At 41.2% G+C, this 17,056-nt stretch overlaps 1 protein-coding gene across 4 annotated transcripts in view; it reads left to right on the top strand.

The window, feature by feature from the left end:
* The window catches only part of ddx31 (DEAD (Asp-Glu-Ala-Asp) box polypeptide 31), a 43,555-nt gene that overhangs the window by 17,408 nt on the left and 9,091 nt on the right, over positions 1 to 17,056 (top strand). For all 4 annotated transcript variants that reach the window (XM_084690145.1, XM_084690146.1, XM_084690143.1 and 1 more), the window contains exons 11-18: positions 3,823 to 3,942; positions 4,135 to 4,241; positions 4,681 to 4,898; positions 5,034 to 5,186; positions 6,051 to 6,110; positions 6,281 to 6,331; positions 6,432 to 6,568; positions 6,744 to 6,825. In XM_084690145.1, coding sequence (XP_084546271.1) covers positions 3,823 to 3,942; positions 4,135 to 4,241; positions 4,681 to 4,898; positions 5,034 to 5,186; positions 6,051 to 6,110; positions 6,281 to 6,331; positions 6,432 to 6,568; positions 6,744 to 6,825 — 928 coding nt within the window. The remainder of the gene's footprint in view (positions 1 to 3,822; positions 3,943 to 4,134; positions 4,242 to 4,680; positions 4,899 to 5,033; positions 5,187 to 6,050; positions 6,111 to 6,280; positions 6,332 to 6,431; positions 6,569 to 6,743; positions 6,826 to 17,056) is intronic.

The following is a 17,056-nucleotide window of genomic DNA, read 5'->3' as shown; positions in this document are numbered from 1 at the left end:
AAACTTTTTAGGCCATGCACACTTCTACATCCCGACCGGGTTCACGCACTCCCCCACACCTTAAAAATGCCAGGAGGAGTCAGGTGGTTGAGCGGGTAGAGCGTCGGGGTAGTAATCTGAAGGTTGCTAGTTCAATTCCCGGCCTAAAATCCACAAGTGGCTTTCTTTTGAACTGCAAATGCAGTGCTCCATTGGATAACAGCTGCTCCTGAAATGACAGCTGTGGGACAGGGATGGAAACTTCATATGGGTTGCGAATCTACGTCTGAGATGTGTCCATCGGTGGGAAGTATTTCCGTAGCTGCTCAGCAACTTGTTTGAGGTGTTCAATTATGAGTCTTTTCACATGTTCACCCATGATCACGTTGTTTACCTCCAAGAACGCTTGAAGCGAAGGGAAACACAGGAGCGTATTCCCACTCACACAGCTTGTCCAGAGGCCTGTTCCATAAAGCAAGTCTACCGAATAAGCCAGACTTATGTTCGTCTGACTCATTACTAGTTCATTCAGTTCCATAAAGCTAGCTCAACCTAGGTCTAACTCGGTTACTATGGAAACTTAGGCTGCAAAATTAGTTTGGTCTGGGGCAGGCTAACTGTCAGGCTTAGCGTGACTTGGTGCTTAACCAGACCTTCCTGTAACACTGATCCAACGGGAAAACGATGATTTACCACAGATATTCTAATTTTCAACATTGATAGAAAATCAACTTAAATAGCCTACAACATTTAACCTAATGCATTAAACGAGGATGAACAATGATTTGATAGCCTACACGCCACATTACGTAGCCTTGTTTGTGATTTCAAATATTTAGGCATCAGGCATAGGCCTATCTCAATCTAAATTATCAGAGTATAATTATCATAGCTATATAGTTGTTAGCAACATACTGGCATGACACATTTCAAACATACATTCATGTCGTAATCGAACAATGCACTAAAACCAGTTCATACATACTTCTTTAAAAACACTGAGCACCCCTGCTCCAATGATCGCTTCCCTCCCTGCAACATAAACAGAGAAAAGCTTTTCCCGCCCTAAACGCTAAACATTTTGAAGCTGTTCAGTGCACACACAAACCCCGTCCCGTGTTAAATCACCTCTATGCACACCTACTACCACAGTAACACACCCTTGTTCATATTCATATCATACACGACTATGATCTGGCGGAGAACCACCGCTTTACGTGACACTCATTTGTTATATTTGCTGAAATGTATTTACTGTATATATATATATATTTAAAAAAAAGCATTTTCTCTAGACCACACCCCACCAGAAAATCTGAGTATAAACTGCACTGGAATATATGCCGCACTTGATACGGGAACCAAGCAATGCACAAGTATAGGAAGTACAGCATGCCATTGTGTAACACACTTCGAAAACGAAAGTGTGTAAGGTATGTTTTCTATTGCCCGGGAATGAACTAATATTTACCTTTTTAGACTAGTTTTTTGACGATCCTCAAAGCGCAAGTTATTTTTCCAAAACTGTAACTAGCTTGCTTTAGTTAGCTTCTGGGCTAAGTTACCTAGCATAATACTGGTAGCAATGCTACTACCAGACATTCCAACCTGCAAAAACTAATTTCAGGGAAGTGGCTTCACCGGCTATGCATATGCGACGTTACGCTGTGAGACCCGTATTTGAACGATCACATATGTGCGACACTACTCCTTAACGGGTTAAATAGCATTCACAAAAAAGTGTTTCTACTGTTGTTTTATTAAAAACGTTCTTTAAGTCGCTTCAAAATATAAACCGCACCACCACAAGAAAAATATAAAATCGGGTTATAAACCGCAGTTTTATTTCAGAAAAATACGGTAACTATTCATATTATATTTAACTTGAATATATCAGTTTTGCACAAATTTGTGCAGAGAATTGTGATACTAAGGCCCGATCCCAATGTCCCCCCTAAGCCCTGAACCCTCAGACTTACTTGACGTCACCTTGTAAGTGATTGAGTGCAAGAGACTGCAAGGGCTCAAAATGCTATGAATTGGAATAAGGTGGTGGGCTGAAGCTCAAAATCGTGCATTTGAACGATCCCTGGTGATGGGGGAGCTGGATTTTTCTGTATCGCTTTAAAACTTTTCTGTAACCCTTAAAAAATATATGTTGGCATGTCCACATTTTTCAAGAAACAAACATTTTGTTTCTTTATCGACACAGTCATGTTTTCCGGACAACTATGGTCCGCATCCAATAAGAGCTCATTACATGACACCTTCATAAAATCCACCAATTGTATACCCCGATATTCAAGGCGAGTAAAGTAGGAAGTAAACATTCACATGTGCATTTTGGTTAGCAGGTATATTGTCAGTGGTCGACTGGGCTTCAAATGTATGGAAAAAAGTAAAACAAATGGCTAATTTAGGTATTCTCTAAAGAATCATTGCAACATTCCACTTAAATGAGCATATTTGTCATATTATTGCGCTGCTATTAGTCATCAGAGCAAGTTAACAGTTAAGTGATAATGATATGTGGAGAACATTGTTCAAATAAATGTACAGTATTGTTTTGTGTGTTGCCTAAACATATAAATGACATGAATCAATGATATCCGCAATTATAATTGGCCAAGAGTAGGTATACCACATCAATACAGTGTTTCCCACACATAGACTAATTTGTGGCGGTGCGCCACAGAAACAACACTGGCCGCCACATATTTTGTTTCGTAAAAAGAATGTTTTTACACATTATAGCATCAGATGTTTAAAAACAGTCCAACTCAGATGTTGTGTATTACTTTTTACAGGGTTTTTGGGGATCACTTGCAAGGGCTACCCCATTCAGGGTCAGCCAGTGTCGATTTTAAGTCTTCTAAACACAAGAGGAAGAGCCAAGACTACATTAACACTTTCAACATGCTACATATTATGGTATTCGTTGTATAAAAACTTCTCAATAATTTTCATATTTCTTTGTTTTTTGGCTATCCTGAGCACAGCCAGCTTAGTCTCCAGGTCAGAGAGGGCCCAACAGTTTTAATCACCACCACTGATTTAAAAAATGAAGAAAATAAGTTAAATTAAAGACACAGTGACACAGAAAGCAAGAATTTAATTAAAGCTCACCGAGCTACCATTGTGGTGCCGAGACTTGTAGGCTTACTAGGCCAGCTACTTGACGCATGGTCACCTAGGTTGTTTTTACTATAAGCTGATCCTTTTACAAACCATTCGATTAGCTGAAAAGATGATACACAAGTTCTGGTTGGTTAGAGACTTGGGTAGTTGAGACGATTGCCTGATAAAGTTGCTAACTTTGAACTAAGCTACAGAAAAAATGTGCAAGAATTGGATGTGCCAACAAACACAAATGTTTTAAGAAAAAAAGGACGTTGATAATATCAAAAATCCTGCTCCTCCATCGACAGGGACAAATCATTTCAAAAACTAAAGCAGATACGCGGGCTCGGCACACCACCTAAATGGTACCATACTTTGCTGCATTATCGGCAAAATGCTGTTGGATCAAATCTGATGTAAGCATATTTGTAATGTTAATCATCAAAGGACAACCTTTGACAAAGGACACAGTTCTGGCTATATTAATCAGTGAGCTTTGTGTTTAAACTAACATGTAAACTTTTATTTTCTAACTATGTTAACATCAGGGTTGGTTGCTCCTTCCATGCAGGCCGCCACAAATAAGTCAATGTATGGGAAATAGTAAGGCACATACTTCTGGCCATATGGTGGATGTCACACCAACAGGTGATTTCAACAGGAGCCTCTATATTTGTGTGTTTATTAGAAAAGGTAACCCTGAGTCTTTGTATTTCTTCACAGGCTTCGTAAGGGCATTAACATTCTGATCTCCACGCCAGGCCGTCTGGTGGATCATATCAAGAACACCCTCAGCATAGCCTTTAGTGCTACTCGCTGGCTTATCCTGGACGAAGCAGACAGGTAGGCCCTGACCTCTTACCCTGTACTAGCAACATGACCAACATCTATGACTTAACCTCATCTATAACTGATACTAATTTCTATGAACAACTCGGATTTAGATTCAAGTTCTGTGTGCTGGTGGAATACTGCAAGATAACCTGCTTGTGGTTCCAATTCAAGATTTGGTGGTGTGTTTGTTTGCTCGCCCAGGACTCTAGACTTGGGTTTTGAGAAGGACCTTACAGTAATCTTAAACTCCCTCAACTCTACTGCCCCCTCCAGACAGAATGTCATGCTGTCTGCAACTCTCACAGATGGTACTCATTATTTGACTGGCACCATTGTATCTCTCTCTCTCTCTCTCTCTCTCTCTCTCTCTCTCTCTGTCTCTCTCTCTGTCTCTCTCTCTGTCTCTCTCTCTGTCTCTCTCTCTGTCTCTCTCTCTGTCCTGTCTCTCTCTGTCTCTCTCTCTGTCTCTCTCTCTCTCTGTCTCTCTCTCTCTCTGTCTCTCTCTCTCTCTCTCTGTCTCTCTCTCTCTCTCTCTGTCTCTCTCTGTCTCTCTCTCTGTCTCTCTCTGTCTCTCTCTCTCTGTCTCTCTCTGTCTCTGTCTCTCTCTCTCTGTCTCTCTCTCTGTCTCTCTCTCTGTCTCTCTCTCTGTCTGTCTCTGTCTCTGTCTCTCTCTGTGTGTTTAAAAAAAAACATATATATATATACACACAATTCTTCCTGTCACTAATAGATTTGTGTGTGTGTCAGGCCTGTCTCGGTTGACGGGGGTGTGTATGAAAAACCCTGTCAGTATCCATGTATCTGAAAACTCAAAGACTAGCTCTGACATCGCCTACCTTGATGTTGCCGTCCAGAGCCAGACGATGAGCTTTAGTGTGCCAGACAATCTGCAGCAGTATGTGGTAGTAGTACCCAGCAAACTCAGACTTGTCTGCCTGGCGGCCTTCATCTTGGCAAGATGCAAGGTAAACACTGGGAACCCTAATGCAATGCAGTCAAGTTTAAGTACAACACATACCAGCACATTATGTTGTTGAGTTGTACAATTCCTTGTGCAAACCAGATCATTTTAATGTGTGCTCATTCACGTATTTCCTCAGTTTGAAAATGGCCACAAGCTGATTGTGTTCGTGTCCAGCTGTGAGGGGGTAGAATTCCTCTTCTCTGTCTTCACCTCCGTATTGTGCCACCCAACCACCAATCAATTGCACCCACTAAACTTCCTGCGTCTCCATGGCAACATGAAGCAGAGGGTAAGGTCCCCCTTATTTCACCTTTCTCCTTAACTTTGCCTATTTCCTCTCCCAGCACTTACCCCATCAATACCTGCGAGACCCATTTTGTTTGTTAAATCAACATTTTAGATTAAAAAATAAATAAAGTTTTTAGGTAGCGCGAAATCTGCTATGTGACAAAATAATATGGGGTCACTAACATTGGCCATTTTTTCACCGTTTTCATTTTCACTGAACTGCACCATAAGTGTCCTATTGTGTGAAAAAAGTAAAAGTCGTAAGTAATATACAAATAGCATGAGAGCGATTTATATTTATTGTTACACACTTGTTTTCATATAATGGCATTTATTTAATGCAAAATTATGAATAGCACAATTTACACCCCATAACTTGATAATAAAGTCAAATGTTTTCTTTCAGCCTAACAAAACTGTTTAAAATTAGTAGTATCTTAAGATATTCTGAGAACACTTTTTTTTGTCCTTTTTAGTGCGTCACAACAAAGGACACATTTTAGTTAATGCATGATAGGAAGTGAAAGGTGTTACATATCTTCTTTTAATAATTTTAACTTTGAATAATAAATTATATTTAATTTTAATTAACAATACAAACTGTAGCATGTATACCATGTTTTTAGAAAAAACTTTTCACCGACAACTTTTCACCCGGACATGAGTAACCACGGTTGGCACCCTCTGCTGGGAGTGTGTTTGAAACTCAAGGACAGTGGGAGGGTTAGTTTGATGCACTTGGGAAATTGCCGCCCCCCTCTTCATGCTGGCCCGGGCAGCTGCCTGTTTCGCCCGGCCAAAAACCGCTACTGTTCAGATGGTCAGTGTGAATCATGTTAAGGCTGTCCTAATGTTTACCTTTTAGGAGCGGACTGAGGTGTTCCAGGAGTTTTCTGCCTGCAGAGACGGCGTACTGCTCTGTACTGTGAGTCAGACAATTTGAATACACAAGTCTGTAGGACCATTAACATTCAGGTTGGCCATCTAGTAAATCATGAGGCCTTAAACTGCCACTTTCTGCATTGGCTATGTCTGTTATAACACATTGATCAATTGTTGTGTTAAAACAGCATTTCCTGTTTCTCTCCCGTTCAGGATGTGGCATCGCGAGGTTTGGACTTACCCAAAGTCACCTGGATAGTACAAGTGAGCATTCCACCTCCTCTTCTCATCTCACTGTACTTTTCTTCCCCTTCTGTTAACTGTCTTAACCTACTGTGTGTGTGTGTGCGCATGTGCGCATCAGTACTCCCCTACCACAGCAGCAGAATATGTGCACCGTGTGGGTAGGACAGCTCGCATTGGGGCACAAGGAAACAGCCTCCTCTTCATCACCCCTGCTGAGACGTCCTACATATCCGAGCTGGCCAATCACAACATCAGGTTGGTAATTCAGTGACCCTGACAGATGTTTGGTTATGGGTTTCTGACTCTTTCAGCACTTTCATCCAAAGCGACTTAGAAACCGTGCAGGTGGTAAACTGTAATCTAGGCTACAAAACTCCCATCACTGCAAGATGGTACTCACTTGGTAATGTTGTCTCTTTTTGATTTTTAGCCTTTCAGAGATGAAGCTGCAGGATATCTTAAGTTGTCTGATGCTGGATGACGCATATAAAGGGCGAGGAAAGTACCACAAGGTCAGACTCTGATAATCATTTGTCAAGATTATTACCACTGACTTAATGAGAAACTGTGTTTGAACTGTAGTCTACTTTTGAGTCTGGAACTTGCTTATCTGGACTTGCAGTCTCTAACCTTACTTTAACTTGCAAAGTGCTGTGGAAATCTACGCCATAGAGTGCACAGTCATACGGTTCAAAAGTTAAGTATGTAAACACACTTTCAACTTTGCCCCATTGGTGGCGATAGATTGCTTGAGAAACTGGGATGAAACTTGGTCAGAAGAGGCACTGTACTGTCCCCAACCACTGACAAATTTCAAAACATCCCATAACTGGTTCTATGGGCTGCCATAGACTAACATGGCTGAAGAAAAACTAAAGAGGGTGCCATTTCTGGGGAAATTGTGAGGTATGCTTGCGTCGGTTGAAGATGGGTTCGTTTTTGTACTTATAAATACCAAGTATGCATACTTAGTATTTAAGAAGATTGCATAGATTAAAAATCATACATTTGTTACTTATACTTATTTCCCTTAGTGTACAAGGTAATGGTGATGGGCTATGTTGCAGCCTTACAAAGTTGAAACAGGTGCATCAAAACGAAGAAATTGGGCAATCCTGTGTAAAAATTGTCCTAACCTATATTATTTTTCTTCTAGTGATATATTTGATCATTTACTCATATTGCATTTCATTAATAAAGAACCGTCTTTGAAACAAGCTGATTCCAACAACGTTGTCACTGGAAGTATCAGCTGGAATCGTGATTCAAACAGTAGCCTACCATCTGCAAGGTGAAAATATGCCCCCAAAACTTGAATAAGCTTGAAATGTATTTCTGGAAAACTGGCTAATATAACGTTCAGAGTGATCATTGACTCATGACTAGCGGGTCATGTGACCGGCTGTCTGCAATTCTGGGAATTGCAGGAGCTAACCAGTCAAAGGGGATATAAAATTACAGGCTGCGTAATCGTGTGTTGGTTTTGTGATGTTGTGATAACGGCGTATAACTAGCACTGTGGGCTTGTGGGATGCCCGAACTACAGCAAATATATATATTTTTTTTATCGGCTAATGATTCGTTAGTCCCATGTTTGAATACATGCAAAAATGCTTTTATTTATCCCAAGTTTATCTGCTTTTGAAAACATAGCTTATTGGCTATTTGGTCAGCAACAATACTCTGGTAGGTTGTTGCATTTAAACAATGCTCAATTGGTACTAAGGAGCCCAAAGTGTGCCAAGAAAATATCCCCCACACCAGTACACCACCACGAGCAGCCTGAAACGTTGATACAAGGCAGGATGGATCCATGCTTTCATGTTGTTCACGTCAAATGCTGACCCTACCATCTGAATGTCGCAGCTGAAATCGAGACTCATCAGACCAGCCAACATTTTTCCAATCTTCTATTGTCCAATTTTAGTGAGCCTGTGTGAATTGTAGCCTCAATTTCCTGTTTTTAGCTGACAGGAGTGGCCTTCTGCTGCTGTAGCCCATCTGCTTCAAGGTTTGACGTGTTGTGCGTTCAGAGATGGTGTTCTGCATACCTTGGTTCTAGGCATGGGCCGGTAGATTTTGACTGTATGATAACTTTGAGGAATAATTGTGCAGAACACAATACATTTGATTTTTAAGCAACATATAGCCCACATTGTTTGAACTGCAATAAACATGTCAAGTGGAATAGTTCAATTTTTAGTTGTTTTTTTTTACAAAAAAGAATACATGATTATTGTTTTAATTGAACTTATACATACATACAGATGGTGGAAAACCTCAAAGGGGTCATTCACTGCAAAACCGAGTTGACTTAGTCATAGTTGAATAAAGACAGTTCGGTGGGTAAACTGGACATACAGTGGACCTCAAAGTCCATTGACACCAGAGGTGGCACCACAGGTCCAAAAGTGGTAGGGCAAAATTTGGGAACCTTCCGCACTGACGTTATATAGCAGTAATGAGTTGTTGACTGGGGTGGTCGATGGTCTCTCCTGGGGCCGGGTTGGCTGTAGCTAGGAGATCACTGTGACTGACGGGTGCATTCACTTGTTGCAGTCAGCGTTTGAAGTACTGCATTATTGACAACAGAGTAAACGGGCTGAAATTTGGATTTCTAAGTATTCTATCAACTTGTTCAATTGCAAGAAGACTTTTTGTTGTATTCAGTTGCAAAAGTTTTTTTTGTTTAATATAAATACATTAAATGCACTCAATGCTCCGCTGGGTCGAAAGTGGTGGGGCGGGGCCCTACCACTTTGAAAAGTAGTGGGGCAAATGCATGCTTGCCACACATGTGCCAGTGGCTCTGATTGACACCGCTTTCCTATGCAAATCTCACAATTTGAAACTGCTGCTGTAAAACGGTCGGTGGCTCCACCTTTTTTGGCGCTTGTTTGTATCTTTGTCATGCCCCAAAATGTGCTGCGCTCTGCTCTGTGTACTTCCAGGGAATTACAAAGAAGAACGTTTTTCAAGGATATTGAAAATGGACTACGGTCATAAATGCAGTGTTACAAGCTGTACAGGGGATGCTGACACTTTTCAGAGTCTTCCAGGGGATCCAAACAGTCGACGGGCTGTGATGTTTGTCTATGAGAAGATCCCTCAATTACACAATTGCTCGGACCATTTTACCGAGGACAGTTTTGAAAACCTGGGAGAATGTAAAGCCGGATTTGCTATAAAGCTGTTGCTGAAAAGAGGTGCTGTTCTGACCTTATGTTCATCACAACTGCAAGCTGTAGTATGATTTTGTCGCCAAGTTATTGGCTGTGTTTCCCAGATTCGTTAAGAAGCTCTTAACGCTAAGTTAACTCGCTTACTCTTATCTCCCAAATAAACGTACCTGTACGTTGATTTTTTTTTTACCAAAAAAATCCACCCGGTACGTTCTTATTTTGGACGATACGTTTATTTTTGGGGGGGAAATCAAGACATAATTTTAGAAAATTCCATGCATTTTTTTTCGGAAAGGAAGATACATTTTAACACTGATGTGAAAACGTTAGCTACTTTAGCTAGCTAGCTACTGGCAAGTAGCTTACATTAGCTAACGACATTAGCTACCAACTGAAGGTTGTCAGTGCAAGCTAGTAAATGTTAGCCTCATTATGGCTCTGATGTTATGCTGATGCTTTCTAAAGTTACCAGCCAATCAGAATTTCCACTAGCCAAATTCTTCCCGGGGAAAATAAGAACAATTGAGTTTCACTGAATACATTTGATCATTTTATTAACATTGTTGGCATGAAAAACACAGAAAATTAAGTAAAATGAAGCACAGAAGTATGATGCAAGGGTATGTGAAATCACCAACACGTGACTAAGTAAGGACACGATTTATTGTAAATGGCTAAAACGTCCATTCGCATCATGCACTGCCATTGACTCCTGCCCATGCATTTACACAGGGCTGCCAACTTTTGCAAAAACCTTGGAGTGAGATTTGGTATTGGTGCTCCCCCCCCCCCCCCCCCACCCACTTTTTTGTCTACCAAACAGGGTGGATGCAGCCTTTTCTGGGGTATCATGATTACAGAAAGGGATCGTATTATTATTTATATTGATACATTTTTTTGAGACTGCTAACGATCAGAATGTTAATCAGGCACGGAGCCAGACTTTGTAAACATTCTGGGTTTAGCCCAAACCTAGGACGTATGGGTTTGATGTGATGCAAGATGGGAACCACCACATGTAATGCGAGCGCACAGCGCGTGACCAAAACATTTTGCCCATTATTTGAGCGCAAAATTGTTTAATTGAGCTTTATGTAAAATAAACATAGACCGTTTTCAATTGGTAAAACCTTTTCTAGTGATGCCATCACTCTGGCCCTGCTCCCATCCATCCTCGCTGACGTGTATCGTGGTACGCCCCCCCGGCCCAGCGGTAGCCTGAGAAAACGTTTTGGAAAAGACGGGCTATAGACCCAACCAACTCGATTTGGGAGGGGAGAACTCCCTCACATGGTACAATCCATGGAGAGGCTGAGGTGTCAGAATGCGGAACGTGTGTAGCCTACTTTAAAAGAAGATAGATAATACTAATGTGACAAATGTCAACAACAAAAAGTCCTTGACCTGACCAAAAGTGAAGCGGAACTATCCCGGAACTATCCCGATTCTCCCGATTACCCACCACGGCCCTGTTACAACGTTAACGTTGCCTTTGCCTTTTCAGCGTGAGATATAGAAGGTGTGGCGTGAGAGCGTGTGAAATGGTTGAAATGCGTGTCTCACGGCCAATGCGTGAGTTCGCAGCCCTTGTTTACAGTAATGTTTTGTCCTAAGCAGGCTTTAATTAAACTGACCTAGCGTTAATATACTCTTTATTAAGAACAGTGTATTTACATTACACTAGACTGTGTCACTAAGCATCATAATATTTTTTATGCGTAGACTACATGCGGCAATCCTTACAAAACATCACAACATTTTCATTGTCAAACACAAGCCATTCCCGACCCGTCAGCCATTTGGCATTACATTTTATTTTCTTAGTTTCTCTAGTGCTATCAATATCTTCATCCCCTGCCTTGTTCCTCTTCTCGCCCCCAGAACTTTGTCCTAACCACCGCCGTATTAGGTTAACTTTTACTTTACTACTCTAGCTAGCTCTTATTACCTCCTATGATCCGCTGTGCTTCGTTTGACTCCTTCCTTGGGTTTTCTGGTGGACGCCCCGTTCGTTTCCACGGTTTCTCGCGCCGGTTTCACTTCAACTGCGTGCAGCCAATGGCGTATAAAACGTTATCACGTAGCATTACGGCACAGTGTTCATAGGAAACTCAGGAAGTACTGCCAGGGGGATAAATGACCGAGAACCATGCCGAGAACAGAGCCTTATGTTTCATTCATGTAATGCCTCATGTATCACCGGCCAAACTGGCTAGTGAGTTTTTATTAACACCCGCCAAAATGAATTTGAACCCGCATTTGGCGGGTGTTAATTTAGAACCCTGGTCACAATCTATAGACCAGTGGTTCTCAACCGGGGGTACGCGTACCCAGTCCAGGGGAAGGCAGTCCAGGGGGTACGTAATATTTTTAAAGATTAGCATCCATTAGCATCCATTCAAAAATCTTTTAAAAATATTTATTATACGGGTCTTCAGAACGTTCCAAAAAAGTTCTGTTGATTTGTATGGGCCATATGTAGGTTAAATGTCTGCGTTCGCAGGTCTGTAATTTCTTGATATTCATCGCTGCGAAACGTTTATGACCGCTGTCATTGGCAACGGGTTTTGTGCTTCTAATTCACATCTTTCATATCATTCCGCAATTAGTCCGGTCATTTAACGTAACGGAAAGTCATTGAAACTTGAAGTCAGAAGGTGGGTTGCTACGCACAAAGTTTTACCAATTGAAAAATGGTGTGCTCAAAGAAAAGGAAAAAATTGGGTTGCGCGCTACGCATTAACTATTGATCTTCCAAACTAGCATCACATCTAACTCAGAATGTGCATGCATTAGCAGGGCAGGGCAGCTGTGGTGGCGTATATGGGGGCCGGTTCTGGTGGGCGGGTCTGGATCAAAATCCACGGCCTAAACTACAAGTGTTTAAGTTTTTTCCTAGCAATAGTATATTTGTAGGGCTGTCATGATAACTACTTTTTCTTGTATATTGCACAAAAATTAATTGTGATAAACGATATTATTGCACACACTTCAATTATAATTTTCTGTCCATTTTATGCCACTGATTACATAATGCCCCCCCCCCCAAGGCGAGTTTTCACGGGTGTTCGCGCGTCTGTCGCTTCACTCCATCATCCCTTACGGTGCGTTCACACTGCAGCGACGCGATGCGAGCGACAACATGTATTCCATTCATTTTCTATGGAGCCAGGCGAATCGCTTGCGTGGTGCATTGTGGGTAGCGTGGCGACGCGACAGAGTTGAGATTTTTCAACTTTATGCAAATGAGGAGCGATTTTCGCTAGCGATGGCCAATCGGAGTGTTTTCTTGTTTCTTGTAACGTAGCAACCATGGTAAACATCTCTAGCTGTCTAAGTTTCAAGGTGGAGGAGAAACTAATAGTTTGTGTGGCTGCTTACCCAGTCCTGTACGATACATAGCTGTATTCGTACAGAGATGTTAATTTTTAAAAAACGAAGCATGGCGCAAGGTTGCCGAAGTTGTTGGTGCTTGTACTTTCTAATTCAGTTAAGTGACATTACGTAACTTTGTTCTGTAGTAACTAGCTAGCTAGCTAGCCCGGCTGGAACTCCTTATCGTATTGACAGATTAGCAGAGACTGAGGAATATAGTAAAACGTTTTTTACACATGTCAACGTGTATGTCTATTAAACTGTTTTGTATTTTGTATACAAGTTGTATTTTGATCGATGTTGCGAGTACGTAAACCCAAGTCTGCACACTTTAGGACTACAACAGTGACTTTAGAGAACTACATTCTACATGAATCTGTTTGAAACGCCCCCGAGCGTGGTGAACTGTGGGAAGGCGAGCGATGGCAAGCAATTCGCATCGCTGCAGTGTGAACGCACCGTTATTGTTTACAACATTAACAGGGCTACTTGGTTGGCGTTGTCTTTTCAGCTTGAGATATACAAGTGAAATGGTTGAAATGTGTGTGTCTCACAAGTTTGCAGCATATTTGTAAATGCTGGTTTTTCGACCTTGTTTAATGGCTGCATCTCGTTGGCTATATAGTGAGTTACGCTATCCGTGAGTGTGCGCCATTTCGCACTCACTGTAGCTCCCTTCGCAACAAACGTACACAGGTCGGTTCTTTCGAATAGGCGTTTATTGTTTTGCTCTTCTGCTCTTCAGGCATTCACGTCACGCCGTGAGAACTATGTGAACGAACATAGTAAGCACGTCAAATACATTTTCTAAAACTGGTTGTTCCCATCCGTGATTGTGATTGGCTATATCGCGTTCCATGCCGTTGTAAAATCCAGCATAACCTCACAGGTTGTCCTCATAACATTCTTTAACCTTCCCTATTACTGCGCATCGAATATTTCAAATTGAAAAAGACGGCAAAGATGTCCATCTGGCTGTTGTGTGGCAACGATTTATGTAGGAACTATACTTTGTAGTAGCGGAAGAATGACGGTTTATTATTAAACTATTTTGTTTCTTATTGTTTTTATTGATGAAACCATATTAAATATTTGTAGTAACAGTTTTAGAAAAGCAATAAGCCCCGCGAGTCTGTGGTTTACGCTGATTTTAGAACAGGTAAGGGGGTTTTCAAAAATACAAATTGCGCTTAGCACCAAATATAAATAAAGCTTCAAATGCAAGATAATATACCTCATTGGCTGCTTGTCTCGAAAAGAGGTTCCTAAATCTGTTTAACTGTTGTTATTCTTCTTGGCCTTAACAAAAGTGTAACTCTGTAAGCTTAATTGGCAGAGCGCTGAAACGTGCTTGATTTCTTTGGTCTATTAACAAATTACACAGCGGTGGAAACCACAACATAGAACTTTAGTTCTGAGAGGAACAAAAAACACAATAAATAAATCTAACTGTTACATAACATTCATTTTAACCAATAAGTTTCCTATGTATTTACTGTATGAGATTTGAACATAAATTTTGCACTAATTATGCATCGTAACACAGCACATATTTAAACAACATTTACACTCACGTTTGTATTTGCACTGTCGGGAAAAGGCATCTGTAACAGAACTGTATGGAAGACCCCTTTCCAGCTCCAGCTGCAGTTGTTGTTCACAGGTTGAAAAACTGGGTGGGATAGTTATGTATTGCTAGGTGAGATATTAGGTTCGTTGCCTCTTATCGTTTCCACTGTTTTTAAACAAAGTCGACATACCGGCTCTATTTTGGCTCTCATCTCATTCGGATTAAAGACAAAATGATCCCACACCGGAGCTGAAGATTGCGGCTTTGAAACCAGGCTTTTGAAGTCCATTTTTACTTGTTCTTCCTAACTAGCTGACTGTCACGAAACAGAATACTTCCTATCACAGTGAGTTCACGCCTTCTTTTCACCTGTCGGTGTCCGCTCTGTGTGTGTGGAGACGCTAGTCCCACCTACGCTTTCGACACAGAAAGCAGACAAGATGACTCAGGCAGCGGGATTGACTGAAATGTTGGTGACATTCGTTCTTATGTAAAAATTAATGTAATAATTATTTTTTATTATAAAAATTATCAATTGCAATATCGCAGCACCAAAAATTATTGCGCTCATTTCCATATACCGTGTGATAATTCAATATATTGACTATCGCGACAGGCCTATATATTTGCTGTCCATTATTTATTCCTGATTGATAGTGACAGTAAAAGATGTGCACTTACACTGGTAGGAACACATTTTGATAGCATATGGACACAGTTACTTTTATTCTGGGGGTTACTTTTATTAGATTTTGAGGATTTGTCCAGGGGGTACTTTCAAAATCAAATCAAATGTATTTGTATAGCCCTTTTCACACGCAAACATATCACAGAGGGCTTCACATACGCCCATAGAACTGCCCCTCAACCAACCTAAACCCTCAAGGTACTTTTATTCCGGGGGATACTTTTATTTGGGCGACAAGAGTTCTAAGAGCGTTCTTAGAATGCTCCTAAGAAGCTCTTTGGCCAGTGTTTGGCTTTGCCCATGCAGTGAAACGCCGAAGAAGAGTAAAGCGAGTGGGGATGCTAGTTTGGCGACGCAGACGTGGAATCTGAACAGTGCTTCTAAGTTTTTTCCTCTCCAAAGTACGTTCACTGTGCAATAAAATGGACGAACATCAGCTACTGATGGTGAAAAACAGCGACTTTCTTTCATCTTTGGTTTTGTGCTTCACGGAGACATGGCTATGCGATTTGATCCCGGACATCGAATTACATCTGGCAGGCTTTCAACTTGTGAGAGCTGACCGGGACACTGCACTCATAGGCAAAACCAAAGGTGGTGGTATTTGTTTCTACGTCAACAGTGGCTGGTGTGTAGATGTGACAGTGATTCTGCAAAATTGTTCTCCGGATCTGGAATAATTTTTTATAAACTGTAAACCTTTTTACTCGCCACGAGAATTCGCGTCACTTATTTTGGTCGGAGTTTACATGCCACCGGGTCCACAGGTCAAAGAGGCCCAACGCATGCTCGCCGACCAGATTCTGAGTGTGGAGCGAGCAAACCCGGATTCCCTTGTTATCGTACTCGGCGACTTTAACAAAGGTAATCTCAGCCACAAACTCCCTAAATACAGACCATTCATCAAATGCCCAACCAGAGAAGAGAACACTGGATCACTGCTACACTACAGTCAGCAGAGCCTACCACTCCGTCCCTCGTGCAGCACTGGGTCACTGTGACCATACCATGCTCCACCTGATTCCTGCACACAGGCAGAAATTAATGTGAGGACCAGTGTTGGGTGTAACGCGTTACTAAGTAATTAAATTACTTATTCACTGAAAAAGTAAAGTAAGGGATTACTGTTCATCTTTAGGTAATTTAATTAGTTACTTGCGTAGTATGTACTTGCGTTACATACCTACTATAAATTAGTCAAACAGTTCTGTATAAATCAATATTGAATTAAAATCTAAATGTGTAAAAGTGAACGCGCCTCTTTAAAATCGTTAGCTGTAGTGAAGTTGCACGGGAGACTCGAGTTTTTGCTGCATAAGCGTGAGCTCTAGCGGTTTGAAGTGGTAGATGTAGGACTTGGTGGAAGCAAGTAGCTCTAGCTGTTTTACCAAATGGAAATATTCCAAATACTTTACCTTTTTGTCACAGGTTAACAAGAACATTAAGTCCAAGCTATGTCCTGGGGAGAAAAACGATACGCACAAGTAACCTACTGAAGCACCTCACAAGGCAGCATCGACTAACAGTTTTCAGTGATCCATGTTCATCAGAATCAGAAAGGGTTTTAATCGCCATGAAAGTTTGCACAGACTAAGAATATACTTTGGCATCGACAGATAACACCTCAGCAACACCTGTTAAGCAGGCAAAACTTGATTTTACATCGCCAGTGCAAAAAGTGTTTGAAGGCGAGCTTAAAATGATTGCAAACGAGATTGCAGGAAGAGATGCTACGTACTGTAGAATCCTGTGATGTCATCTTTAACTTAAAGTTAAGCTTTTGTGTTATGCACATATTGTTTGGTAACTAAAGATGAAAGAAGGTTACACGTGTTACTAAAATGTCAAGTATTAGTAGGCTATGTTTTAAAAAGGTAAAAGGCTAAACTGTTCCAAGTTTGACTTGTATTTAATTATTGAAAGACTTT

This window comes from Hypomesus nipponensis, chromosome 24 (genome assembly GCF_054491055.1).
Source record: "Hypomesus nipponensis isolate SF chromosome 24, ASM5449105v1, whole genome shotgun sequence".
Taxonomy (NCBI): domain Eukaryota; kingdom Metazoa; phylum Chordata; class Actinopteri; order Osmeriformes; family Osmeridae; genus Hypomesus; species Hypomesus nipponensis.
This window is presented reverse-complemented; position numbering and strand designations above follow the sequence as displayed.